Raw genomic sequence first — 27,290 nt, forward strand, 5'->3', positions numbered from 1 at the left:
AAAAAATTTGAGTATGTATAGTTTCGAATTTTTTAAACCTTTGATTTTTGAAACAATTCCAAATTTACAGTGTGGTTGTCAGAATAGTGTAAAGAACTCCTTTATACCCTTTATCCAGACTTAGCAAATTATAGTATTTTACCACGTTTGCTTTGTCATTCTCTGGTTTTTTTTCTGAACCATTTGAGAGGAACTTGCAGATATCATGTAATTTAAGCCGTGCAGAGAGGAGGAGGTGTTAGTAAATGATAAAGGCCGCTGTTAAGGGTGCAGTTACTACCAGTCAGATGTCTACTAGGTGCTTTATGTACGTTAACCTCGTTCAATCCCTACGGCCTGACGAGGTGGATGATGGTATTATTTATGCTCATGTTACAAATGACGAAGTTGAGTCTCAGAGTTTAAATAAGTGTATGTAGCTGGTGAAAAACAGAATTTCTACCAAGATCCATATGGCTCCACAGTCCATGCCCTTCTCCCCCAAGTAAATGGTTCCATTCTTCCAAAGATTAAAAATCCCTGCTTAGTGGTTCTCTGCTGAGGGTGAAGAGTGCAACACAGACTTGGGAAAAGATCCTCAAGTCATTCTTGGGTTCTCTGTTCCCTCACCCTGCCTCACTTTCCAACCATCCTGTTTGCTGAGAGCATTGCAGGCAAAAGAGTGAAAACAAAGCATGCCGAGAAACAGGACAGTAAGCAGGCTTTTTGTGGAAACGGATGTTTTGGGGCAGTGTTCTCTCTGACTCCTCACTTTTGTCCCCTTCATTGCAGGCCAAGCAGATAGAGCTTCAGTTCACTATCGGCGAAGCCATCACCAGCGCTGCGATAGGAACTAGTTCTGTGGCCGCCCGGGATGCCTGGCTGGTGGCTGAAGAAGAATATACGCCCCCTGCCGGTACCATATAGTCAGCTAATCAGTTTATTACCACCAAGTAACCCTCTTCTGTTCTTGTTATCACCTTTGAGCAAAAGAAAAAAACGTATACATTCCATTTTAACTCTCTTTCCAATATTTATATATGTATTTATCAGTTTGGCTCAGTCGAGAAAGATAGTTGGTTAAAGGAGACTGAGCACAAAATGAATGAGAACTGTCTCTTTAGTCCTTTGGCAAGGCAGGCAGGGGAGTTAGCTATCGATTACCTTCAGACTTGTGCTCTATTCGTGAGGATTGGTGTGGTTAGCCAGTGTTAGAGGTTGAGGCCTAGCAGTTTCCAAGTTTTGTGTCCCCTAATCCTTTATCACACAGTGCAGGTCGTGTAGCAGGTGCCTCTTCACTAAGTCCCTCTGGCTTTTAGTGACCACATAGGTGAAGGGGCATGCGTTTTCTGACGACATGTTACAGGTACTGTGATTTCACATGTCTCATATGCTGTGAACATCCTACAGGGCACAGGATGGCTCTCCACAGCAGAGTGTCCTGCCAACCTCAGTAATGCCAAGGTTGAGGAACTCTGAAGTGACAAAGGAAAGGAGAACAATGGCATAGTAGCTGGAGGAGGAAAGTAAGGTTAATAGCGGTTGGTTTGCCTGTTAGTTTTTAGATGGAGATGGGAAAGATACGGTAGAGAAAGAAAAATTGCTGACACTAGAAAGAATGGGGATAATTTTAAAAAATTAAGACAAAACTAATACAACATTGTAAATTAACTATGCTCCAATAAAAATTTTAAAATTTAAAAATAAACAAAGGAAAAAATACTTATTTTAAAAACTCCATGTGCAATTAAGGTCTAAAAGGAAATATAAAGGAAGAGAAATACTTTTTTTTTCCTGCTGTCACTGTTTAAATGAGTAAAATTACATTAATCATATGAGTATTAAAAAAAACTTAAGACAGATTTTTAAAAAGAGAAGTTTTAGGTTCAGAGCAACATTAAGAGGAAGGTGCAGAGGTTTCCCACACCCTCTACCCCTACACATGTCTAGCCTCCCCCATGATAGTGATAATTTTTCATTCTAGGGAACTAAAGTTATCTGAGTACCTTTGAAAGGTTATTTAGTTTATGCTAGGTTCTGAAATGAATGATTATCAGTTCCTTCAGCAATTTATTTAAACACCTTAGTCATTTAGATCTTAATATGTTGTAGGATTGTTGTATTGAGTAAATGTTGATTAAAATTTTATCTTTTTCAGGGAGCTCTATTCAGTTATGTTAATTGCTTCTTATCATCCTTTCCCTTTCCCTAGGAGCTAAAGTTAATGATGTGGTCCCCTGGGTGCTGGATGTGATTTTAAATAAACATATCATCAGCTCCAACCCACATGTGAGGCAAGCAGCCTGCATCTGGCTCCTTTCCCTTGTGAGGAAGCTAAGTACCCATCAAGAAGTGAAGGTAAGCCATTCTGTAAATGTGGTCCAGCTCTGTTGGAAACTGTTTATGAAGTATGTATAATAGAAAGGTGGTAGGAGGGGAAGTGTATGAGGGTGAGGGCCACTAACCAGTAATATGTATTTTGAAATAAGCTATACATGAAGGAATGAAGGATGGTACCTGATATATATGGGCTGGAAGATGATTCTTAAGTTGAAGGTACAATGTCAGAGGAAGTGGTGAGGATGGGGGAGGCTCAGACTGTGTGCGTTAGAGCACCTGTAAGTGCCACAACCTTCAGGTAATTTGGCCACCTTCCAAGATGAGAGCACAGCAGGGTTTGTGACTGCCTCTGGTCGTGAGACTTCACAGGGGTTGTGTACCCTGAGAGCAAGATTTTTATTCTCCCAAGGAGGCAGAGTTTCAGTGTTCTGAATGCCTTTTTTCTTCTTTCAGTCTCATCTTAAAGAAATTCAGAGTGCATTTGTTTCTGTTTTGTCAGAAAATGATGGTAAGTAATTGGTAAATATTTGATTTCCAGACTTCTTTAAACTTGTATTTTTTTTTTGTTTGTTTTTGCGGTACGCGGGCCTCTCACTGTTGTGGCCTCTCCCGTTGCGGAGCACAGGGTCCAGACGCGCAGGCTCAGCGGCCATGGCTCACAGGCCCAGCCGCTCCGCGGCATGTGGGATCTTCCCGGACCGGGGCACGAACCCGTGTCCCCTGCATCGGCAGGCAGACTCTCAACCACTGCGCCACCAGGGAAGCCCTAAACTTGTATTTTAAATTTTGAAAAACCTGGATTAATGAACGTAAAAGAAGGCTACAGGAAACTTGATTCTTAATGTATTTATTTATTCATTAGATTATTTATTCATTAGATCAGTTTTGCATTTAAAAGTGGAGCCGAGGCCTTCTTTAACTCATACTTGTACCAAATAATAGCTTTCTTCTCCTAATACTTAGAATTCCTTTTCTCTCTGTGATTTAAGCCAGGAGAGAGTGCAAATATTTGTGTTAGACATTTAAATAGTAGCTTTGTTTTATTAATTGTTTTAAACATGTGGTCTAATGTTGACTTTTCATTTAAAAAATTGCACGTGGGCGTCCTTAAATCCTGTGATTACTTCTCATGTGTGCGACGTGCCTCCACTGACCCTTTGTCACCATGCACTACACACTAAGGCCCAGCAGGGTTGACTTGGCTTGTGAGTTGGATGTTCTGTGAATGTAGTTCTCATTTACAGAGACTTGCTGGTGTCATGTCCGCTCAGATGATTTAGTATGTTTTTAACAAAATAGGCAGGTTGATTATGTTTTCATACCTTTACTTTGATATCATTTTGGGTTAATGTTACAAGTTTAACTTTTTTTTAACTTGATGCCCAGAGGACAAATTTTTCTTAAAAGAATATTGTTTTGTCTGACTTCTGTGTAGAACTTAGCCAAGATGTTGCCTCAAAAGGCCTTGGGTTGGTGTATGAACTGGGCAATGAACAAGATCAACAGGAGTTGGTTTCTACTCTTGTAGAAACACTGATGACTGGCAAAAGGTACAGTGAACTTGAAAATTTCAGATTTGAACACGCAGGGCAAGTTTTGCACATACCGAGAATATGAAGTGGAGGAAGGAAAGTTCAGCTTGTGATTTTCCTGTTTATTAAGCCTTTTCTAAATTGCAAATCATCGATTGTTATGCTGTGGATAGCAGTTTAATTATCCAGTGTATACTGTTTAGAAACAGGCCAGTAATTCAGGCTTCGAAAATTGAATGATCTTGGGACAGGTAAAGCATTGGATTACAGAAGTACCGTAATTACCGTTGGCTAAATGGAATGAAGATGTGGAGAGGAAGTGTGTCACGCAGGTCCGATCTGTGAAGAGGAAGAGGCGGGCAGTCATTCTCGTAATTGGTTTCTGCTTTATGTTACTTTCCTTGTAGGAAGAATAGTTCTCAATGTGTGACCACATTTAACTCAGTGTAACTTTATGTGGGATGTCTTTTATTTCTATTTGTTCTTCCTAGACTTCATTTTACAAAATTCTCTGGCTGATGGGAAGGGTTAGTTGACTTTTACATCTTGCACACTGTAGATACTTGATAGGGAATTTGATTTTATCAGTTTACAGATGAAATGTATGCGTTAGTTGAATGGTGGTATGAAAAATTCGAGGCTAATTTAAATTCTTTGGTGTTGTTTTCGTTTAGAGCTAAGCATGAAGTTTCTGGAGAGACAGTGGTGTTTCAAGGAGGAGGCCTTGGCAAAACCCCTGATGGGTAAGTGTGCCGGATCCATTGATCAGTCATCAATGAAGATGTAGAGATCTTCTCTCCGTTGGGAAGGGTGCTCACCAGGTTGATTTCCACCCTCGTGGGAGGTGTTGTGTGTTAGTGGAAGAAGAAAATGTCAGTGAAAAAGCCTAGTGTTTTAGATTGGGTTTCCTGGGGGAGCAGACTGAGATGGAGGTGTGTGTGCTGGAAGTTTATTGAAGGGTGCCTGGAGTCGTCACCCTGGGGGACTGAGGAGGCAGGACAGGTCCAGTGGCCAAGGAGGAGGTGACCTGCTGCCCCCGCTTACGAGACCGTGACCCATCACGGAGCTCTGGGACTGGGCTGGGAGGGCCTGCAGGGAGGTCCTGCTCTGTGTCCCCTCCTCAGGTCTTTTCACCCCCTCAGTGACTAGCCGTTGGTGGTGGGCTGCTCTCGGGGAGGACCTGACCTTGGACTGAGGGCAGTTCTGTCAGCTCCCAGCCAGCGGGTCCTCAGGGAGGAATCAGCACGCACTGCACCTAGTGTTTTGGAGGGGCATCTCTACTTGGTACTGTGGAGTCCACCAGCTGGGCATTTCAAATTAATTCGTAGAGCCTTACTTCTTTTGTCTTATCACTATTCCATCATGGTTGTACTGTTGCTTCTCCTCTGAAAACCCTCAGGTCCAGCTGCAGCTTGCTGGGCCTCGCTGGGGAGTCCCCAGAGCCCTGCCTCAGGCTGTCTTTCCCGTAGCTCCATGTTTTCACACTGAAGTTGTTTCATTCCACTTACCCTCCCTCTAGACTCCCTCTGAGTTTTAAAAGAAGTGCTCACTTTTCACAAAATAATGAAAAAGATCAGGTAGTTGAGCAAATACAGAGGGAAGTTAACAGGACTTGAAGAAGTTGTTATCAGGATAGGGACGCTGTAGCTTAGAAAAGGTGTAGGGAAGACAGAAGCTGTCTTCAGACGGCTCTCGGGATCCTGAGAGAGGCTGGTGCACAGTGCACCGAAGAATTATTGCTGTCTCCTGAGGTGATAAGGGCTCCACCCTCATGGGCATCACAGGTGCCTTAGGTCATTTACCAGCCATTGCTGAGAACTGAAGTAGGCGACTTTTTATATTCTCGTCACCCTGGTTCTCTGCCTCTGTGGTAATGAGATAACGCAATATTGGAAATTTAGCGCAAACATAATTTTAAAATGCCCTAGTAATACTGGTAGTGTAATTTTTAATAGTCTGGAGGTGGAGAGATACATTACAGCATACTTTTCATCTTTGTTTTCAAGCCAGGGCCTCTCTACTTACAAGGAGCTTTGTTCTCTGGCAAGTGATCTTAGTCAGCCCGACCTGGTGTATAAATTTATGAATCTAGCCAACCATCACGCAATGTGGAACTCTAGGAAGGTAAGTGGCTATTGCTGGACATTTTATTTTTTTCTTCCCTCCAAATCAAACCTCCTGCATTGGCAGACGGGGACAACTGTTATGCAGTATGTTTTGTAAAAGTCTGTGATTAGAGAGATCTAGATCACCACATAGCTGCTATTACTGATGGGTAAAGCCGGACACCCAGTAAATCAGGCTCTATTCAGGGACAAGAATTTTGTGATTTTTCATATGTGGATATTATATCTGAGCCACTTTGTTATTATTTTTTTAGGGTGCTGCTTTTGGTTTTAATGTAATTGCTACCAGAGCTGGAGAGCAGCTAGCTCCTTTCCTGCCTCAACTAGTTCCTCGTCTTTATCGTTACCAGTTTGATCCCAACCTTGGCATTCGACAGGCCATGACAAGTATTTGGAATGCGCTGGTCACTGACAAGTCAATGGCAAGTATCTGTGAACCCTTGTCCCGGGCTACACATGGCATGTAAACTCATGCTCATCTTCCTTTCTACTTTGTGTACTTTTTTGTTTAAACAAACAGACTTTCTTTCATCCCTTGCTTTCTTCCTTCTTTCAAGGTATCAGAGATGCTCATGGCAACATTTATTGAAATCTCAAAAATGGAAACAATCTAAATGTCCATTGGGTGGATGGTTAAGGAAGTGGCAGTGTATCCACACAAATGGAAAACTGTATGTCGATAGTTAACCACTGATGTAGTGGAGAACAGGTCGTGGTTCTTGCCTTCAAGGAGTTCACGTAGTTGGGGAGGTAGATAAGGAATCAGGCAATTACCATATTTGGTTTTTTCTCATCTGGCTGCTTCTCATATTCTCCTTCACTGTTAGATACTAGGATTTCTCAGGGCTTGCCTCTGAGTACCGTTGACTCTCTCCACTTTCTCTTTTTAGATCAGCTCCTCAGTTCCAGGGCTTATGTGTCATCTTGATTGTGATGGTTCCCAGTCTTTACTTATGGCCCAGGCACGACTTGTGCTCCTGACTTGTCTATCTCACTGCCTGCTTGACATTATCACTTGGATGTTGTTTCAAGATACCTTAGACTTAATATGTCTAGAATGGGACTTAAAAAAACAAACTTCCCCCTCTCTTCTCAGCGTTCATTCATTTACCCCAGCTGGGAAACTGGGCATCATCCTTGATTATTGTCTGTCTCACCCTCACCCTCAATTGAATCCAGTAGCAAATTCTGTTGATTCTGCTTCCAAAGTATTTCTCCCTCCCTCCTTTCCCTTCTTCCCTTCTTTCTCTTTCTTTTTCTCTGTTTCTCTCTTTCTTTCTCTCTCTCTCTTTCTCTCTTTTTCTCTTTCTTTCTTTCTTCCTCCCTTCCTCCCTTCCTTCCACTGTGTGGCTTGCGGGATCTCAGTTCCCTGACCAGGGATCAAACCCGGGCCCACAGCAGTGAAAGCGCTGCATCTTAACCACTGGATCTCCAGGGAATTCCCTCCAAAGTATTTCTTCAATCTATTCTCTTTTTTCCTTATTCCTCCCTGATGAACAGGTTGTCACCTTTCTCTTCTCTTTGCCTTCTTTCATTTAATTACCAATAGTAAAAGTGATTTTTAAAAATGCAAATTGGATTGCATTTTGGGTTAAAATCCTTTGTTGGCTTCCTAGTTCACTTTAAATAAACCCCATGACCCTTACCCTGTCTTTCCATGCCTGAGCATGATGCAGCCCTTTCCTGTCTCCAGTCTGATGCTGGTGGGCACTGGAGGGTTCCACCTTGAGGGTTCTGTGAGTTCTGTTTGCTCTAGGAGAGTACTTGGTACCACTGGGTCAACTTGAGATCTAATAGGTCGAGTTCAGGGCCCAGGCTTAGGCTCGCAGGATGTGAGTGTCACCTCTGTGTGAGTGGAAGGTGAAGCCACAGATGTGGATGAGATCACTGTGGAGACTGTCTAGAGACATGGACATAGAAAGACATCAGTTTCTTAAATCTTAGGTGAGTTATTTCCTCCCTGTCTTGGTTTTCTTAAATGTAAGTGAGGATAACAAAACCTCTCCTACCTACAAGAGTAATAGTGGAAAAGCCATAAGTTTTGAAGTTCTTTGGATTAGCATAAAAAGTGAATCTACTATCGGTGTGTGTAGTTATTACCAAATGGATAAGTGTATATCAAAACTAAAGAGGCTTAAAAGATTAAATTCGTCTTCATTCTGAACAATCAAGTGCTTCTTTATGTGCCAGACGTGGTGCAGGCTACCAGGGAGGGAAGGACAAGTGAGACACTGTCCCTGCCCTCGAGGTCTCAGTGTGAAGGGGCAGGACAGTTACTATGCTGTCTGATACAGTGTGCGTAAGAAGGTGCCGTGGGAACATAGGGCAGAGTAGGCCAGTCCTGTCTGCGAAGGTGATGCCTGATTTGAATCTTGAACAAGTAGGAGATGGAAGAGGTAGAGGTAGTGTGTGCTAGGGAGTGGAGGTGAGGCAGGACATACAAGAACTTGGGAGCTAGATGGCCCCAGGAGGGCTTCGTACCCACGCCTGGGTGATTGGACTTTATTCTCATGCACTGAGGAAAATAAGAGGATCATGTTTGCATTTCAGGATGATCAGCTGGGCAGCTTCCAGCAACTAAAGTGGGGAGAGAGTTGTGGACAGAGAGGCCTAGGGAGACACTTAGGCTGTTACGTACAGAAACACAGTGTGGTAGAGATGAATCATTTGATTATTGATGGATTTTGCGTTCTCAGTTTTATCCTTTTGTTTTCATTAGGTGGATAAGTATTTGAAGGAAATTCTTCAAGATTTGGTTAAGAATCTAACCAGCAATATGTGGCGAGTTCGAGAATCCAGGTACCATTTTTGGAAATATAAGACTAGTCAAATAAAATTGAATTTTTTTTCCCTTCAAATTTCCAAGTTTTATACTTTGTGCAAAAGGAATAAGTTAAAACCACTAAAAAGCATATTTCTGGTTGGGTTAGACAGTTAATGATATTTAAGCTCTAGTCAGTGGTTTTCCTAAGTTGTCTTAGTTTTTGTAAGTATGAAATAACAGAAGTAGATCACTTGTTAGATTAGACATCAAGATACATTTATATACTCTCATGACTTTGTAGGGTAGCATTTATTTATACATATATAATTTATGTTTATTCAGTGCCTGCTATATGCTTGGCAGTGTGCTAGGCCCTGGAGGTATATTGGTAAGTAAAAAATGATGTATCATCTTGAAGAGATTATATTATAGTTGTGGGAAATAGACATTTGATGAGTGTACATGCCATATGCCTGTGGTATATTTGAGGCACCAAGAAGAGAGTAGTCATTGCCGTTTTGGGGTGAGGGGGTTAATACTAGAAATATAGGCAGAATCCGTATTGTTGTTTGATATGACTGTTTCATAGTAAAATATTGAGCTTTCTTGATCATATATTTGAAACCAAATTGTTTATTTTCAGCTGTTTAGCTCTGAACGATTTATTGAGAGGAAGACCCCTAGATGACATCATTGATAAACTTCCAGAAATTTGGGAAACTCTCTTTAGAGTACAAGATGATATAAAGGTACTATATACATAAATCTGCATTTATTTATAGAATAGCATAAATTGGAATTGTTAAAATATGTATGTTACATATTTCAAAATTCAATATCCAGACAATTTTTTTTAAAAGACCAGAATTTTCCTCCAAAGTTTCAGTTTTGTTTTTTTGGGGTTTTTTTGCGGTACGCGGGCCTCTCACTGCTGTGGCCTCTTCTGTTGCGGAGCACAGGCTCCGGATGCGCAGGCTCAGCGGCCATGGCTCACGGGCCCAGCCGCTCTGCGGCATGTGGGATCTTCCCGGACCGGGGCACGAACTCGCGTCCCCTGCATCGGCAGGTGGACTCTCAACCACTGCGCCACCAGGGAAGCCCCAAAGTTTCAGTTTTGATGTGTGTGTGAAGTGGCAAGTTTAGGTATCTTTAGATCTAAATTTAATTAAAGTTAAAAAAAAAAAAGAAAAAAGGGTAACTACTGCCTGATTTTCTTTTAGTAGAGATCTTGTGATGCTGTTGTGAGGAACAAATAACAGTTTAGAAATAATCCAAAATAACTCTACTTAGATCAGCTTCGTAAGTTGGATCAGTCATTCCCAAATAACGTGACCAGTTTCTCTTTTGCCTCAGCAGTCTAAATTTAAAATTTTTCCATCTTACCATTAAAATTAGGCACTTCAGTTTTTTGCTTTATTCGTCAGAGTTTTTTTAAGTCTTTCAGAATCTTCACATAGATCTCTATATATTTGCTTTTATAATATATTTAGTTTCTAAACTGTCATACTTAATATCCATATTTTTGTAAGGTCAAAACAGGTTGTATCTAATTTAAAAAACAGTAGTATGGAATGGTAATATGTTCCTTGATGGGCAAAGAGCCTAGTGAAACACCATTTTTTACCTAGTAATGAAAGTGGGATTTTTCACCAATTTGTGTAGATTTGGAGGCAGTTTAAATACACATTTTGGGGTAGATAAGAAGGAAACTCTGACGTTGTATAATGTCATATTCTTCTCATTTTTAGGAATCTGTACGAAAAGCAGCAGAACTAGCTCTGAAAACGCTGAGCAAGGTGAAAACTCTAGTCTTATACTGGGGGGTGAAGTGGGTCAGGATTCTATGTGACAGTGAAAATTATGACTTATTTTTTTGTCATATAAAGTGACATTTAGTTGCAGTGTAACTGGCTTCATGTTACAGCCCACTTCTTAACAATGAATGGGAAACTGGTTGCTATTATGTTAGAATGCTAGTATTTTTAACAAAGTGTGTCTCTGGGCTCTTTAAATGGAGAGCTTTCCTAGGCCTTTATATAAGATAGGACTTTCTCTCGACCCTGAAGTACACATTACATTTAGATCAAGCAACATCTATTCTCTTTATTATTGCTATGTTTATATGTTAATCTGCCTTTCATACTTCTGAGGTTGGCAACCTTTTTTTTTCTTTTGTGGTACGCGGGCCTCTCACTGCTGTGGCCTCTCCCATTGTGGAGCACAGGCTCCGGACGTGCAGGCTCAGCGGCCATGGCTCACGGGCCTAGCCGCTCCGCGGCATGTGGGATCTTCCCGGACTGGGGCACGAACCCGTGTCCCCTGCATCGGCAGGCGGACTCTCAACCACTGCGCCACCAGGGAAGCCCTGGCAGCCTTTTTGAAACTGGTTCCCCACTTGAACTTGATTTCGTGGTATATCAGGGCCTTCTAATGTGTTAGAAGGTTTTAAATCCAAGTGTTTCTTATTCCACATTTGTGTTCTTGACCTCTGTGTTATGCTGCCACCCAAAGTTACTGATAGTAATACCTTAAGCCTTCTTCAGTGCTTTCTAAACATATTCTCGTTTCATCTTCAACTGTTTCCTGTTTCACAAATTAGAAGACCAAAGCTTAGAAAGTAAAATGCATTACCAAATTTTCTGTATAGTTATTGGCAGACATAGGACTCAATCCCAGATCATGAGATCTTCTTTTTCTTCCTGTGATATTGTAGAAAGTAGAGTCACTTACCCTTTTCTATGGATATAGGAAGTAGGAAGTATTTTGTCAGATGAACGCGTTATTGGGTGAGAGGTCAGTTTCACTAATTTCCATGCTCTTTGTATGTGAGGTTTGTGTGAAAATGTGTGACCCTGCCAAAGGAGCCGCTGGCCAGAGAACCATTGCTGTCCTCCTGCCCTGCCTTCTGGACAAAGGAGTGATGAGTCCTGTGACAGAAGTTCGAGCCCTCAGGTTTGAATCAGCTGATGAAATTGAATGCATTGGATTTACTTAGTTCTTAGCCACCCAGTAGAAATTGGGTTTCTTTGAATGTTAGATTCTTGAAAGAGTGGAGAAATGAGTTGAGAATCCAGTGGGGTGACCCAATAGCAAATGCGAGAAGTGGTGAGTCAGAACATTTTTGCAGAGACATTCTCATGGGAGCCTTGCTTTTGTCCAGCCTTCTGCCACTCTGCCTCAACCTTGAGTAAAGTGTGTTTGTTATTGTCTTGTCATTGGCCTCTGCCCCCAGCAGGCACATCGTCCTATTCTGCTACGCCTCAGGTCCTTGAGAGCTTGCTTGTTGGTTATACCACTTAGTAATGTTTCACAGATTATTATGTTTAAAATAAACTGTTTACCGCCTGTGAAATACTCAAGTCGTACACATTTAGATATATATGGCTCTTTTAAGTTAAAATCGGCAGTGAAGGATTCTTTTTTTTTTTTTTTTTTTTAACCAGAGTGCTATCTGGGAACTTCATCTGTTCCATTTTTTATTTCCCTCTTGAAATTAGCTCAAATTAACAGTACCAACACTATTTCATGGTAACTAAATAGTTGCTATGGGAAAGCTCTTCTCAGAAGGATTCACCTAACAAATGCAAAGGAATGATAAAATTAGGGTATCACCATTGTGCTCTCCTCACTAGGATACTCCAGGTAGTGATCATAAGTGGCTCCTGAGTCCACTGGTAAAGGCTGACGGGAGGAGCATTATAATGGATGGTTGGTTCGTGCTGACCAAACTTGAACCTGCTGTTCATTCAACAGCACAAAAAAACATAAGCATCTTGATGTGATGAGACAGGACATGTGAAGACCACCCGTGAAAGATTCTTGTTTTAAAAAAAATTGAACTGAACTTGATTTTAGCCTGCAGATCTGTATAAGCTACAGAGGAACCTCTTAAGTGACACCATCAGAATACAAATCAATAGCTTAAAAAAAAGAGGACGGAGAGAGCACTGTTGAAAAAGATTCAAGAAATGCAGTAAATTGCAATGTGTAGATGGACTCTGGATTCGATTTCAGCAAACCAACTCTTACGGACACTTGTGAAGCAGTCAGGAAATTTGGATATTAGATGATATGAAAGAAATTCTTAATATTTTTTAGGTGTGAAATGGTATTTTGATTATGATAAAAAATCTGGGTCTCTTCATGATACATGTAGAAGTTTAGTTCGGGAATACGCTTCAAAATACTACAGTGGCAGGGGGAAAAGTATATGAATGGTCTGTATGTACGGTGGATGCCTAAGTGAGACAAAACTGGCCAAAGGTTGCTGCTTGTTGAACTGGGTGGAGAGCATACGGAATTGCATTTATGATTCTCTTTACTTTCATATATGTGTGAACATTTCTGTAATAAAAAGTAAAAACAAAAACCAAAAACAAAACCCAACACAGAGCTAAGACCAGGCTCTGTACCCAAGGGAGTATGTTCCTTAATGCAATAAAGTGCAGAAACTCCTCATGATTAGACCTGTAGGGCTTCTTGCTTTGTTAAAGGGACTCAGGAGTTGTGTTTTGTGTGTCTGTAGCATTAACACCCTCGTGAAAATCAGCAAAAGTGCGGGAGCCATGTTGAAACCACATGCACCAAAACTCATCCCAGCTCTGCTAGAATCCTTAAGTGTCTTGGAGCCTCAAGTTCTCAATTATTTGAGTCTCCGGGCTACAGACCAAGAAAAGGTGAGTTGACAACACAGCCATATTGGTAATTATCATGAAGGGAGAGTCCTGTTAAGATACTCAACAGGCCTTCCAGGGTCCTTAGACAAACTCCATGACTCAGATGATACTTTCACCACTCTTGAAACAGCTCAACTTCTATAACCACATGCAGTGTTTCTTTAGCGGGGCTGCAGAGGGCTTATACACTGTTATGTGAAGTGAATGAAAAATGACACTTCTGTCCAAAAAAATACATCAATACATTTATTTAACACGGTTTTTTGTACATGTTCGTTTATTTTCTAGGGGTTGGGTCTACACCCTCAGAGTCCTCCTATGGACCATTCCTGCTTTGCAAATCAAGAGGATTTGTAGCTAGACTTTTGCATAGTCCAAAATTATTCTGCTTTTTAGGTATACTCTAGTTCCCTAGTCTCTGATTAGAGTTTTGTTTTGTTCTGTTTTTTTAATTACAGAGGAAACATTTATTGTGAAAAGTTAAAACAACACAGAAGAGTAGAAAGTAATCCCCTAGGAGTCCCCTCTGCTGTGGCAGCACAGTATCATTTCCTGAGGAGTACTCACTGTCAGCAGTTCCTGGGTCTTTTTTCAAATTCTTTTGTAGTCATAGGCTTCAAAATCAAACAAACATACTAATTTTAAAATCGAATCAGACTGCGAATATTGTTCTGCAACTTGATTTTTGTTTTTAACAAAATACCATGTGTATATATGGATCTATTTCATTCTTTTTAGTGCGTGCATAGTATTCTACAGTGAGATTATTTTGAACTTTCGTGTGAGAGATTTTGTGGCATCAAAAGTTACGAATGTTCTGTTTTCTCCACATCTTTGCCAACATTGAATAATACCAGTCTGATAAGCAAGAATCTAATTATTCTAATTTAGTTTCCTATTATTAGTGTTGTCCATTGTCTTTTCGTATTATGTTACCCATTTATAAATATTTCTTCTGTGAGTTGTATGTTTCTACTCTATGTCTGTTTTTCACTTGTTTATGTTTTTACATTTGTCTTTATTAGAACTGTCAAACTCCTGTTATATGATTGTAAAAGTTTTCTCTCAGTTCACTATTTGGTTTTTAACTTACCTAAACTATTATATTCTAATCACTTACTCTGTTTTCCCTTTGCCTCTGATATTGCTGTTTCTTCTCCAGTCATCATTCTTTCCTCTTTCAGCAGTAATCTCGCCTTTCCTAGGTTCTCACCTACTAGGTGTTGAGAATTAGGAAACATAAATTCTAGTCCAGACTTTGCAGCCCTAGGCAAGTCACTTCTGTATGCCTAATTTTTCTCACTTACTATGTCTGGATAGTGTCAACCTCTCCCGTACCATAGTTATTTGATTAAAATGCGATAGGAGAGTCCTTTATAAAGTTAAAACAATACATGTATGAAATTAAAAATCGTGTATTAGATAGAAAATTATTTAGTCTGTTTCTTTATTTAATGGAGGGAGAACCTGAGGCTCAGGAAGGCTGGATAACTTGCTCAGAGCCATACTATGTTATTTTCTAACTGCAGTTAATTTCTAACTGTTGTCTGCATTTCTCACTTACAGTGAGATGCTGCCTCTACATATATATGGTTGAGCGTAGAACAAAAGAAATTATTTAGACTTGTGTTTGAATTTGTTGTATCTATATATTATTTTTTTAAATATTCCTTAATTTGTCAGTAAGGCCCAATTTGAGTGTGTGGAGGTTCTTCTTTTATTTTGGCTGTGCCGTGTGCAGCTTGTGGGATCCTAGTTCCCTGACCAGGGATCAAACCCATGCCCTCAGCAGTGAAAACCGCAGAGTCCTAACCACTGCGCTGCCAGGGAAGTCCCTGGAGGTTCTTCTTAATTGATTGAATGTGCTTGCATTTGTGTTCTCAGGCTGCGATGGATAGTGCCCGACTCAGTGCTGCCAAATCCTCTCCCATGATGGAAACAATCAACATGGTAAGTGCCTCACGTAATGAGAACATTTACGTTTGCTTACCTTAGAGTGTAATTGTTCAAAGTCTTCAGGTTACATTAAATGAAGTAGAGGTTTAAGGGATGAGTCAAGGCAGCTGTTGTGACTCTAGTTTTTTCTTAGTATAGTTCTTTTTTCTTTTCCTGTATTACTAAATGGAATACTTTCCCCAATACTAGATTGCATTAGTCCAGATTTGTGTTACACAGGAGAACAATATATTAAAAGGTCTGCCTATAAATCTATATCTGTATATCTTTTGGCCTGCCCATTTAGAAAGTTCGGATACTTGTGTCTGCCTGAGCATTGTTTCTGGGAGGACCTAGGAAGGTGTAAGCTGGAGGTGTTAGTGAAGTAGGAAGCATAAAAGGTAGGGAGAGAGAACTGAGCAATGTTGGTAGGTTGTTCAGTTAAAGGAAGGGGATTTGCAGAAAAGAGCTGCTTGGCACCAAGTTTCGAAATTCCAGTGTTTCTGGAATCATGGGTTAAAGAGTCTCTAAGGTCACAAAAGCCGACTCTGCTGTGCATGCCCTGGAGTGGTTAAATGAGAGCTTGTGAGCTACTGGAAATTGTTTTGATGGGCAGATCACAGGTCTAGACAAGAGAAGAAGGAATTTTTTTAGTGCTTACTGGGGAACTATTACCAAAATTTGGTCTAAGGATGTCTTTGTTGGATTATGAGGGCAAAAGAAAGCTTAAAGAAATAGGAATAGTTAGCAAGCACCTTATAGATATGCTCATCAGTAATAGAATATATGTCATTGTATTTTCAAAAATATATAGTATAGCAAATTCAGCTAAGAAGTCAACTTTAATAAGGTGGCTTGATAGGGCAGGACCACGGAAGAAGGTCAGTTTTAATCTAGGTCTTTTACACTAAACATGGATTGTTAAAGAAGAAGCAGGCCCAGAGAGATCCTCTCTTCTTGGGTACTCATTATTTATTTTCTCCTTTATAAATCAATGTTTTTTATTATTTTTGTTTTGTTTTTAATGTTGATCCACTGATGAATGGTTTTCTTGTTTGTAGTATAATGATTTTAACATTGAAATTGGAGCAAAATCAAACCAGTGGTTTTTGCACTTCATGTCAAAACCAGTTGGGTACATAGTTGACGTGGGCAGTTTTTAATTGAAGATGCGGTACTGACTTAATTATTTGCTAAGGTTAACTTTTTATATTTATTCTCTTCCAAAAGTGCCTGCAGTATCTTGATGTGTCGGTGCTGGGTGAGCTAGTTCCTAGGTTATGTGAACTGATCAGAAGTGGTGTAGGTCTTGGAACTAAGGTAAGCAAGTGTATTTTTCATAAGCGGAATTTGCATCTTCATTCGTTTGGGCCACAAAAATAGAACAGCCGTCATGTGTGAAATTCATTTTTTTTTCTTAAAACCTGACTTTATTTTATGTTAACTATTTTGTTTCTATGACTGCACTAATAACTTAAAACATGTAACTCATTCAGAATATAAAACATGTGACTTATATTCAGTAAACATTGTCTTACTTTTTTAGTGGAATCATTTCTGTCCCCTGGTTGCCAGGTACATGCCCTCTGGGTCCTCGTTCATAATCAGTTATTAGTGGAAATGCTCATCCAGTTACCAAGTCATGGTTGCTTAAGGTGGTGATTAGTATTTTTCACAGAGGAATCAGTAGGTATTTAGATGGAAAAATGTCTTCCTTTCCAAGACTTTTCAAGGATCAGATCCCACACCCTACACTTTGAAAACAAACAACTCACGTTTATTTCTCCTGACAAAATTAACATTTACTTGTATTTTAAAATTTTAGCATTTATAGATCAGAAGAAAGTTAGAAGTTGTCTGTAAGTTTACCACCCATAGGTTAATTGCTGTTGATATTTCAAAATGTTTCCTTCTGGTCTCTTTCTGTGCATGTGTCTTCTACGATGTCCTCTCTAATGGCCATATACTCTCTCATGTGGCTGAAACATCATTTATTTTAACCCATCAAGGAATACCTGATTTGTTTTCAGCTTTTTTGATACTAAACAAAGCGCTGTGATGAATGGTTTTGGACACATCTGAAGCTGCTTCCTTTGGTTAGATTCCTAGAACGGGAAATGTTAGAACAAGGATGGACAGGATGACATGTTGCCCTCCCAAAAGATTGTACGAGTCTCCTTCTCACTTGCAATGTATGAGAGCAGTGTATACTTGCAGCAAGACCTCTGCAGGAAGTCTTGAAGGAAATCTTTGTGTTAATAATTTAAAATAAGAGTTTTACTCTTTCTAGATAGAATCTTGGAGGGGCTGTAAGGCTTTGTGTATTTCTTTAAATCTTTGACTCCTAAAACCAAGGGCTTGATAGAACATTGTGACCATCAAATTTAGACCTTTGCCTTTGTAACCCTGTAGGGAGGCTGTGCCAGTGTCATTGTGTCATTAACCACTCAGTGTCCCCAGGACCTAACACCTTACTCAGGTGAGTTTGTCAAAACCACTGGGGTGATGTTTTTGTATGGCCATGTCTCGTGTGACAAGGTTTTAAAAGGAAAAACAGCGATCATTCAGACATGCTTGTGATATCGTGTACTTTTTCTTCCCTCAAACTCTCCCACTTCTACCTTTATCTCTGTTTGCAAGAGGTACAGGATGATCAAGCTTAGCAAGTTTTTACTATTTTATAAGTGTTTATTTCTTGGTGGTATAAGGAGGTGAGAGTATCTGTTATTCTGTACTGTATAAATGGTTTATTACCATTTATATTTAATTTTACATCAGCATTTTTCTTTTCTTGAATTGGCTTCGAGATGGGGCTGATGAACTTTATGTACCTAACTCTTGTTTTTGCAACTGTCCCCATAATAGTCTAGATTAATTAATTAATAACAGGTTAATTTTTAATTTTATACCAGGCAAAGAGGAGCAAATGGATATACAAATGTAACATGCAAGGGTTCTAGACTACTATGGAATAAATCAGATATTAATTATAGGGTTAAGTTTGTTTTGGTCCTATGAACAGAGCAGAGCATTTGGTCAGCCAAGTATCAGATTTTTCTTCTTTGTTTCCACTAGGTAAACTCATGAGTGCTTTGCTTAGTGGCCTGACAGATCGGAACGGTGTAATTCAGAAATCCTGTGCATTTGCCATGGGCCATTTAGTTCGGGTGAGTTGAATTTCTTACTTAGTTAAGTAAGTATACTTTGATAATTATGAAGAACTGACCAGGATTGTTTCTCTTCCAGACATCACGGGATAGCAGCACAGAGAAACTCCTGCAGAAACTCAATGGCTGGTATATGGAGAAAGAAGGTACCTTTTTTCTTCCTACTTAAATTATTGTTAAGTTAGATGTAAACAACCTAATGAAACAATACAAATCAGATCTTACCCTTTCTGATTTTATGTGGTTTGCTAGGAACATTTCTGATTGATTTTACTGGTTTGTTTTGCTGTGGTACAAGTCGAGCAGTAGTCTGTTTTTCGTTTTGTTTTGTTTGTTTTTTTTGCGGTACACGGGCCTCTCACTGTTGTGGCCTCTCCCTTTGCGGAGCACAGGCTCCGGACACGCAGGCTCAGCGGCCATGGCTCACGGGACCAGCCGCTCCGCGGCATGTGGGATCTTCCCGGACTGGGGCACAAACCCGTGTCCCCTGCATCGGCAGGCGGACTCTCAACCACTTCGCCACCAGGGAAGCCCAGAGCAGTGGTCTGTTTTGATCAGTTACCCTAAACACAGTAAGTGTCATAAAGATTGTTTTTTTCTGCTTCTCTTTAGAACCCATCTACAAGACCTCTTGTGCTCTGACTGTTCATGCTATTGGACGGTACAGCCCTGATGTACTGAAGAACCATGCCAAAGAAGTTCTGCCTTTGGCATTCCTAGGCATGCATGAAATTGCTGATGAGGAGAAAGCAGAAAAAGAAGAATGTAATTTATGGACTGAAGTATGGCAGGAAAATGTACCTGGTTAGTAAACAGTGCCTGTGAATTAAACCTGTTTCTTAAGAACCACAGTTGAAAAGTTTAACTCATATTTTTTTATTCATAAACTTCTGTAGTTACTTTCCCGGGACCTTAACAATGTGTGTCCCATTGGGTTCTCAGCCCATCCACATTTCCAAGTTCTCAGGTTGGCGCTCAGATCTCTTTTCTTTCCTCCCTCATTGCTGCCCATGTGAGAGAATAGAAACTGCCCAAGCGACGCAGGGCTTTGCTTATTTCAGTTGAGAGTGATTTTCGTGTTGCCTTGAGTATTATTTTAGAGTAGTGCTTCTCCACTCTGCTCTTCATCTTGACACACATTAATGGACGAGAGCCCTCCCGTGGACATATCCAAGTTCATAACGTCCTGCTGTTGTCAAGATTTCTCACACCACCACCCACTTTCTCTCCCTTTCAGAGAGTGATGTGATGTAACCATTGAGAGTCACTGCTTTAGACTGATGGTCACTGACTTTTATTCCAGACTTAGAAAAGAAAAATCAGTTAGTTTACATATATATATATGTATATATATATACACATATACACACATATATATATACACACAGACACACACACACACACACACACACACACATATATATATATATATATATATATATTTTTTTTTTTTTTGGTCACTTAAGAGTTGCTTTTAATTTTGCTTTAGGTTCCTTTGGTGGCATTCGGTTATACCTGCAGGAGTTGATTACTATCACCCAGAAGGCTTTACAGTCTCAGTCCTGGAAAATGAAAGCCCAGGGTGCAATTGCCATGGCATCAATTGCAAAACAAACCAGCTCCCTGGTACCTCCGTATCTGGGGATGATACTGACCGCATTACTGCAAGGCCTAGCTGGACGAACATGGGCAGGAAAGGTAAAGGAACCATTCATGCCCAGTTAAATTTAAGGTATCCTTAAAGGATTATGACTTCATCTTTCATTTTCTATAAAAATTAGAATGTTGTTTTGTGGGACATCAGATGGGTTGTTGTTGTAAACCAGATTTCCTAGGCAGTTGGGAAGCTTTGGGTAAACTTTGCCTGATTAAATGTGATATTTCATCAAAGTATAACCCACGTGTCCTTGAATACTGCACAGTAATGCTGGAGGTTGGTTTTTATTTATCATGTTCAGCTTTCCAAGAGAAGTCTTAAGCCAAGTGGTCACCCTTTTGTCCCTGTTGACCTCATGAACAGATCAGAATTTGGGCATATGTGAAATTGAGTAGCAAGGCAAGCTGTATCTAAACCCCGGGCTGAGGATGCCCATCTCTGGGGCCTCTGAATTAGTAAAAGTCATTTTTTATACAAGGGTGATGGTAGGTTATACACAGTGACTACTCAGTGGGGAGCGCGAGACTGTGGCATCATACACAGTCTGGTTGACGCGGTAGATGCCAGGAGTGGCCAGTACAGAACTGTAGATGAAGTACGGGTCTAGGAGTCGACACAGTTCTGATTCCATTGTTGATGCTTCTGCCTCTGTGACCTTGGACAAGTTGGTTCTCTAGGCTTTATGAAATGGTGAGGAAGACAGTTATCCTGCTTCCGTGGTTTGGAGTAAAACTCTGTGGATGTGCTTGTTAAACAGTTAAGTGTGTCAAAGATATGGTGACTCTGGTTAATTTTTGTTGTCATAATTTTTAAAAATTTATGAGGTAATTATAGTCATGTACAGCGTATGTAAATGACACGTTTGCTTAATAGTATTTCCTCATCTTTCAACCCTTTAGGAAGAACTGTTGAAAGCCATTGCCTGTGTGGTGACAGCTTGCAGGTAAATGTTCCTTCAGTGAAGATGCCATTTCTTACACTGCACCTGAAAGCTGCAGCCTTTATTAACTGTTGTGATGCTTTTGTATGGATCCTGCAGTGCAGAGCTGGAGAAGCCTGTGCCCAGTCAGCCTGGCACCAGTGAAATCCTCCAGGCTGTTCTGAAGGAGTGTTGCAAAGAGAATCCCAAATACAAGATTGCAGCAATCAGCTGTGCAGGGGATGTCTTAAAGGCCACCAAAGAAGACAGATTCCAGGAGTTTGCTGACATCGTCATACCTCTCATCAAGAAGGTAATGATCGCCATATCCTTTCAGGTCTGCTTTATACTTTAAAAAAATAAAAAAATTGAAAAAAAAGAAAGAAGGAAGAGATTTTCCTGTGTCCTGTTTGCATATTTTAGGAGGACTCATGTAGCTGCAAATAGCAGAAAAATCCCCAAATACCATGGCTTCACACAAGGTAGACATTAGTCTCTCACAGGAGAGTTTAGGGAGTCTGGCTCTTTGCAGCTCCCGGCTCTGCCTTCCCTGGGGTGTGGCCATTGTCTTCACGGTCCACCGTGTATCTGCATTCCAGGTGGGTGATGGCAGAGGAGATGAAGAAAGGATGAAGGATCAAAGTAGGTATGTCAGTTCTCTCTTAAGGAGAGTTCCTGGAAGCTGCTACAGGGCCCTTTCACTTCTATCCCACTGGCCAGTGCTTAGCCGGGTGGCCACACCTGGCTGCAGGTGAGGCTGGGAATAGTAGTCTTCATTCTAGGTATCCTTTTCCCCTCCATGGGAGAAGGGTGGCTGTTTTTTGTTTTTTTTAAAAAAACAAAGCAGAATGATGAGTTTATTGCAAGGGTTTCATCCAGCGAGCCGGGAACCTCAAGGCCGTGGGAGCGGTGAGTTCCCGAGAGTGGTGTTGGAGTGGGCGAACAGTCCCTGTCTTGCTGCTGATACGCTCTGCCTTGAAAGCGTGTGCTGCAGCCACCCCGGGCACCCCAGAGTGAAGAGAGACTCTGCCACATGCTGGGGGACTTTGATCAAAAGCAGACTTTGGTTTCATTTGGAAAATGAAGTGCTCGTTTTTAAAGGTTGGGCACTGGTTCAAAGAAAGAAGAGTATGGTTTACCTACTTACTTTTTTGTGAAACATGAAAATTTTTAAATAGCATTCTCATTCTGTTTCTTGTGTTGCTGCTAATTTGCTGTTGTAAAAAAGCTGTTTAAATAATGTCTGTTAAGAGGGAGGGGATCTGGGGATATGTGTATTCATGTGGCTGATTCACTTTGTTGTACAACAGAAACTAACACAGTACTGTGAAGCAATTATACTCCAATAAAGATTTGTGAGAAAAATAAATTCAAAGTAAAATAATTAACTATCAAAAAAAATTTCTGTTACATACATAATGATAGTGTATGACTTTGGCAGTCTGTATCATCAGCTTGCTGGACAAGTCACTTCTCTGCCTGTTTCCATATCTTATTAAGAAGGAGTTTCGATTTAGATTATTACCGGGTTCTTCCTCCTTTAATTCTGTGATTCTAATGCAAGTCTTTTTTATGTTGTGCTCAAAATACTACATATATGGTATTTTTTTTTCACCTTTGCTTACAGATTCCTTTAGAGGATTTCCGAAATTTATTGGAGAGGTGTAGTACTCCTGTTACAAAATCTTTTTACAAATAGGAAAACTCATGGTAGAGACTGTAGCATTTAATTCTTGGTTAACATCTCCTACTCTGGTACCCTGATTGTTTTAATAGTATGCCTGTAACTTTGAAGGAAAAAAAAACTAAAATTTGCTTTCCTTTTTTTTGACATGTCCTAGAACTCACCTGAAAGCATTGGAGTCCAGACAACCAAAAATGAAGATGAGAATGAGAAGGAAAAGGAGCTCCAGCTGGAATCTCTGCTGGGAGCCTTTGAGGGCCTGGGCAAAGCCTGGCCCCGAAATGTGGAGACCCAACGTAAGCAGCAGAACCTGCCTTTGAAGAAGTGCTGTGGCCAGGGGTTACTTCATGACAGCGAAGGAGTTCCGTGTGACGAGTTATAGCTGCCGTTTCTTGTAGAGCCAGACTGATGAACGGCGAGAATCATCCAGTATAAATTTTACTCCTACGTTGGCAGATAATCTCATTGACTGTTTGTTTGCTAGGGCTGCTGTAACATATAGTACAACAGACTGGGTGACTTCAACCAGGGAACTGTATTTTCTCACAATTCTGGAGACTAGAAGTCTGAGATCAAGGTGTCAACAGTGTTGGTTTCTTTTGAGCCCTGTCTCCTTGGCTTGTAAATGGCCGTCCGTGTCTCTGTGTCCAGTACGTTCTTATAAGGACACCTGTCGTCTTGGGTTAGGGCCCACCCTAATGGTCTCTTTAAAACCCTGTCTCCCAACTCAGTCACATTCTGAGGTACTTGGGGGTTAGGATGTCAACATGTGAGTCTGTGGGACACAGCTCAGCCCGTAACAACCATGATACATTTTATGTAGATAGTTTGACTACAAAAAGAATTCTTTCACTCTTCTTTATGGTGCTGTATTCAGAGGAATCCACAGAACTTATTAGTGGGGTCTCTTCATCTCAGAATTAATGGCCTTGTTGCCAAACCTTCAATAAGCAAATGAAATCTGTATTTCCCTGAGAAACTTGAAACTTTCTGAGAGTTTTTCAGAATTGAACATATCTTTCCGAAGGATTAAGTAAATAAACAGTAAGCCTTTACTGTTGGATTGGGTTGTAGTTAGTAGGAGTTTGCCTTGTGTTGGTTCCTGCAGGGCATCCTACATCTTAATATTCATGAATGTTATGAAAAGTATTGTTGGCTGTGATTGGAGGTTTCTAAAATCAGACTTAAAGGTTGTCTCTGAGCCTTGCCATCCTTTGTGTGAACTTCAGAAAGTATATTTGCTACGTATAGGGAGGGTTTTCCAAAAGATACAGATTTGTAAGAGGCCTTATTTCTTGGTATTATGTTATGGACTGCAGTGGAAGTCCACTTATTTGACATTATTAGGACTACTAACTTTTGCTTGATAGGTGGAAGAAGTTAAAGTAGGGAATTATATAAAAAGATGATACATACACAAAGCAGTTTTAGTATAAGGAGCAGAAATGTACATTTGCTGGATTGGTTGTCATCTGGGGGAATGGCCAGGGCCTTTGAGGATTTGTTCCACACTGGCTTCTCGTATACATCTTACTCATAATGTATCAGTTTCTCGTCTTGTATCTTTATAGTGGAGAAAGAAATTACAGTCTCTTAGGAAGCAATTCAAGTGCAGAATTCTAGATTTTTTTACCCTCATCCATCTTTACATTTGTGAACCGTACTAAATTCTGCAGCATTTAAAAAATAACTACTTTGTTGAGTTTTATACTCCTGTTTCATCACTTAGCATAATATTAATTATATAATTATAATAACAAGTGCAGTTGGCATAACAGGTTTGGATAAAGCACCGTTGACTCTTGCTAAGCCTACAGCATGCAGAAGCTTGTGAGCCTCCAGAGTTCTGCTCTCTTTGGCTGTCATTCAGGGTGTTTTATGGGGAAAAGGCAGTGTGGTTTAGACTCTGTGTCAGTTCCTTAGAAAAGGCTGTTGCCTTGACAAAGAACACTTATGAACAGATATATAGGATTTTGCGGGGGGGGTGTTTCTGATCAGGGAAGTTTGTGGGAATTGGGCATAAAGTCATGCTGAAGTGTTTCCGAAATGTCATGGCTTTAATTAAAGGCATTTGTTGTTTTAATTTTTCCTCTCCCCTTCCCTCTCTCTCTCCGTCTATCCCTCTCTGTCCCTGTGTCTCTCTGTCTTCCCCTCACTTGCTCTGTCTCTTGCTTCTTCACATGCTCTGACCTGCTCTGCCCCATTCCTTTTTTCCAGGTTGTTATCGTCAAGAGCTTTGCAAACTGATGTGTGACCAGCTAAAACTCAGCACATGGAAAGTGCAGCTGGGAGTCCTACAGTCAATGAATGCCTTTTTTCAGGGGTAATTTGCTTCATAGTTCAGTCATTTATTTAACCTTCCCCTACCCCTTAGCATTTTATGTATAATCAGTGGATTTTTTCTCTTTTTTTTTAACATCTTTATTGGAGTATAATTGCTTTACAATGCTGTGTTAGTTTCTGCTGCAGTGGAATTCTTTTAAATTTTAAAACTAAAAGCTAAAGTGACATCATAAAGCAATATATACAGATAGAAATTGTTTGTGCCAGAAAGGTTTTGGAATGTTTCTTAATAACTAGTATTTGTATCTTGCTTTCTGATTTGTACAGATTAATGCTTTTAGAAGAAGAACATGCAGATCCTGAGGCTCTGGCTGAAATTCTCCTTGAAACTTGTAAATCAATCACCTATTCTTTAGGTGAGTGGTAAATTGACATAGATAGGGAGTGTTCATTCTAAAGCTCAAGGAGTTAAGCTTCAAACATTCCCTGCCTTGTGCTAGGAACTAAATTTATGGAACAACTACTGAACTCTCCTATTTAATATACTCAATATGTGCCCCCAAACTGGAATGTATTAATCTGGAACTGTAATTTAGGATTTCAACACCTAGATTAGAAAAACCTTTGTGACCAGTATTTTTTAAAAACCTGTACTTGGAAATAATTTCAAACTTACAGAAAAGTTACAATAATAATGCATGTAATACTTGTATGTCCTTTAGCCAAAGTCACCTGTTAACATTTTGCACCACTTACTTTATTACTTGCACTTCTGTATACATACTTTTTCCTCAACCATTTGAAAGTATATTGCTTACATCTTGCCCCTTTCCTCCTAAATTCTTCAGTGTGCCTTCTTTTACATACCAACTTTAGATAGTATAACATTGATGCAATATTTTTTAACCATTCATATTCTAGGTTTTCAGTTGACTCAGTAATATTCTTTTTTTTTTTTTTTTTTCGCGGTACGCGGGCCTCTCACTATTGTGGCCTCTCCCGTTGCGGAGCACAGGCTCCGGACGCGCAGGCTCAGCGGCCATGGCTCACGGGCCCAGCCGCTCTGCGGCATGTGGGATCTTCCCGGACCGGGGCACAAACCCATGTCCCCTCCATCGGCAGGCGGACTCTCAACCACTGTGCCACCAGGGAAGCCCCACTAATATTTATATAATTTTTTATAAAATTTATATAATTTTTTCCTCTCCTCCATTAAGGAATCCAGTCCGGAATCATTTAGTGAATTTAGTTGTCGTATCGTTGTAGTCTCCTTTAATCTGGAACACTTCCTCAGCCTTTCTTTGTCTTATGTGACATTGACAATTTTGAAGAAAAGCCTCCCCCTCCCCACATTTAAAACTAGAATGTTTCTCATTTGGTGTTTGTCTGATGTTTCCTTGTGATGAGATCCAGGTTATGAATTCCCAGTAGGGCTGCTCTGTAAGTGATGTTATGTCCTGTCACATCAAGAGGCACACAGTGTCCACCTGCCCTCGTTGGCAGTGTTAATTTTGATTACCTGGTCAAGGTACTACTCAATTTCCTCTGCTGTATGGTTACTATTTTTCCCCCTTCTGTCTGTTAAGCAGCCTGTGGAAACACACTTTAAGACCATTCAGATAACCTGCTCCTCATCAGAACTGGGTCTACTAAGCAGTCTGGGAGAAGACACTTTAAGCCCATGCACATATACTGCTCCTCTTCAAAGTGTCTCTTCTAGACTTAGCATGCATTGATGGGTTTTTCCTGAACCAGCTTTTACTAAGATGATTTTCCAACTCTAGCACTTCTTCCACATTTACCATTTGACAGTTGGCATCCTCTCATAAGCAAGGTCCCTCCCTCTCTCGAACTCTTTATTTATCTATTATCCATATTGATTCATGGATTCCTTTATTTTCCCCTTTGTTTATAATTATTTTCCTTAATTAATTTGTTGCTCAAATTATCCCAGATTTGGCCAGTGGAAGCCTCTTCGAGCTGTCTCCTGTGTCCTGTTGCTGTCTCGCCACCATTCTTTCAAGCATTTGCGTACTTCATAGCATGACAGCCTGTTATAAGCTCATCTTTTGCTTCCTTTGTCTTGGGTCTGGTTGAGTGTTAGTTTTTTCAGTAAACAGTTTCACTGTGAACAAGATGCAGTGTCTAGAGTAGACACCAAGGAAGCGTATTTCAGTTGTGATTCTTGGAGGTGCCACATGCCTTTGGATAAATAACTGGCAGCTGAG

General features: G+C 40.4%; 1 protein-coding gene across 6 annotated transcripts in view; it reads left to right on the forward strand.

Moving 5' to 3' along the window:
• Window positions 1-27,290, forward strand: part of ECPAS (Ecm29 proteasome adaptor and scaffold) — a 99,420-nt gene that overhangs the window by 69,477 nt on the left and 2,653 nt on the right. For all 6 annotated transcript variants that reach the window (XM_060014339.2, XM_060014340.2, XM_060014336.1 and 3 more), the window contains 24 exons: window positions 772-895; window positions 2,192-2,337; window positions 2,773-2,827; window positions 3,755-3,869; window positions 4,526-4,594; window positions 5,858-5,975; window positions 6,232-6,399; window positions 8,697-8,776; window positions 9,385-9,490; window positions 10,490-10,537; window positions 11,572-11,693; window positions 13,267-13,417; window positions 15,302-15,367; window positions 16,583-16,672; window positions 17,765-17,831; window positions 18,428-18,519; window positions 18,599-18,665; window positions 19,132-19,323; window positions 20,009-20,217; window positions 21,076-21,119; window positions 21,216-21,408; window positions 22,937-23,075; window positions 24,997-25,102; window positions 25,390-25,478. In XM_060014339.2, the coding sequence (XP_059870322.1) occupies window positions 772-895; window positions 2,192-2,337; window positions 2,773-2,827; window positions 3,755-3,869; window positions 4,526-4,594; window positions 5,858-5,975; window positions 6,232-6,399; window positions 8,697-8,776; window positions 9,385-9,490; window positions 10,490-10,537; window positions 11,572-11,693; window positions 13,267-13,417; window positions 15,302-15,367; window positions 16,583-16,672; window positions 17,765-17,831; window positions 18,428-18,519; window positions 18,599-18,665; window positions 19,132-19,323; window positions 20,009-20,217; window positions 21,076-21,119; window positions 21,216-21,408; window positions 22,937-23,075; window positions 24,997-25,102; window positions 25,390-25,478 (2,656 nt within the window). The remainder of the gene's footprint in view (window positions 1-771; window positions 896-2,191; window positions 2,338-2,772; window positions 2,828-3,754; window positions 3,870-4,525; window positions 4,595-5,857; window positions 5,976-6,231; window positions 6,400-8,696; window positions 8,777-9,384; window positions 9,491-10,489; window positions 10,538-11,571; window positions 11,694-13,266; window positions 13,418-15,301; window positions 15,368-16,582; window positions 16,673-17,764; window positions 17,832-18,427; window positions 18,520-18,598; window positions 18,666-19,131; window positions 19,324-20,008; window positions 20,218-21,075; window positions 21,120-21,215; window positions 21,409-22,936; window positions 23,076-24,996; window positions 25,103-25,389; window positions 25,479-27,290) is intronic.

Source organism: Delphinus delphis, chromosome 6 (assembly GCF_949987515.2).
Source record: "Delphinus delphis chromosome 6, mDelDel1.2, whole genome shotgun sequence".
Classification (NCBI taxonomy): domain Eukaryota; kingdom Metazoa; phylum Chordata; class Mammalia; order Artiodactyla; family Delphinidae; genus Delphinus; species Delphinus delphis.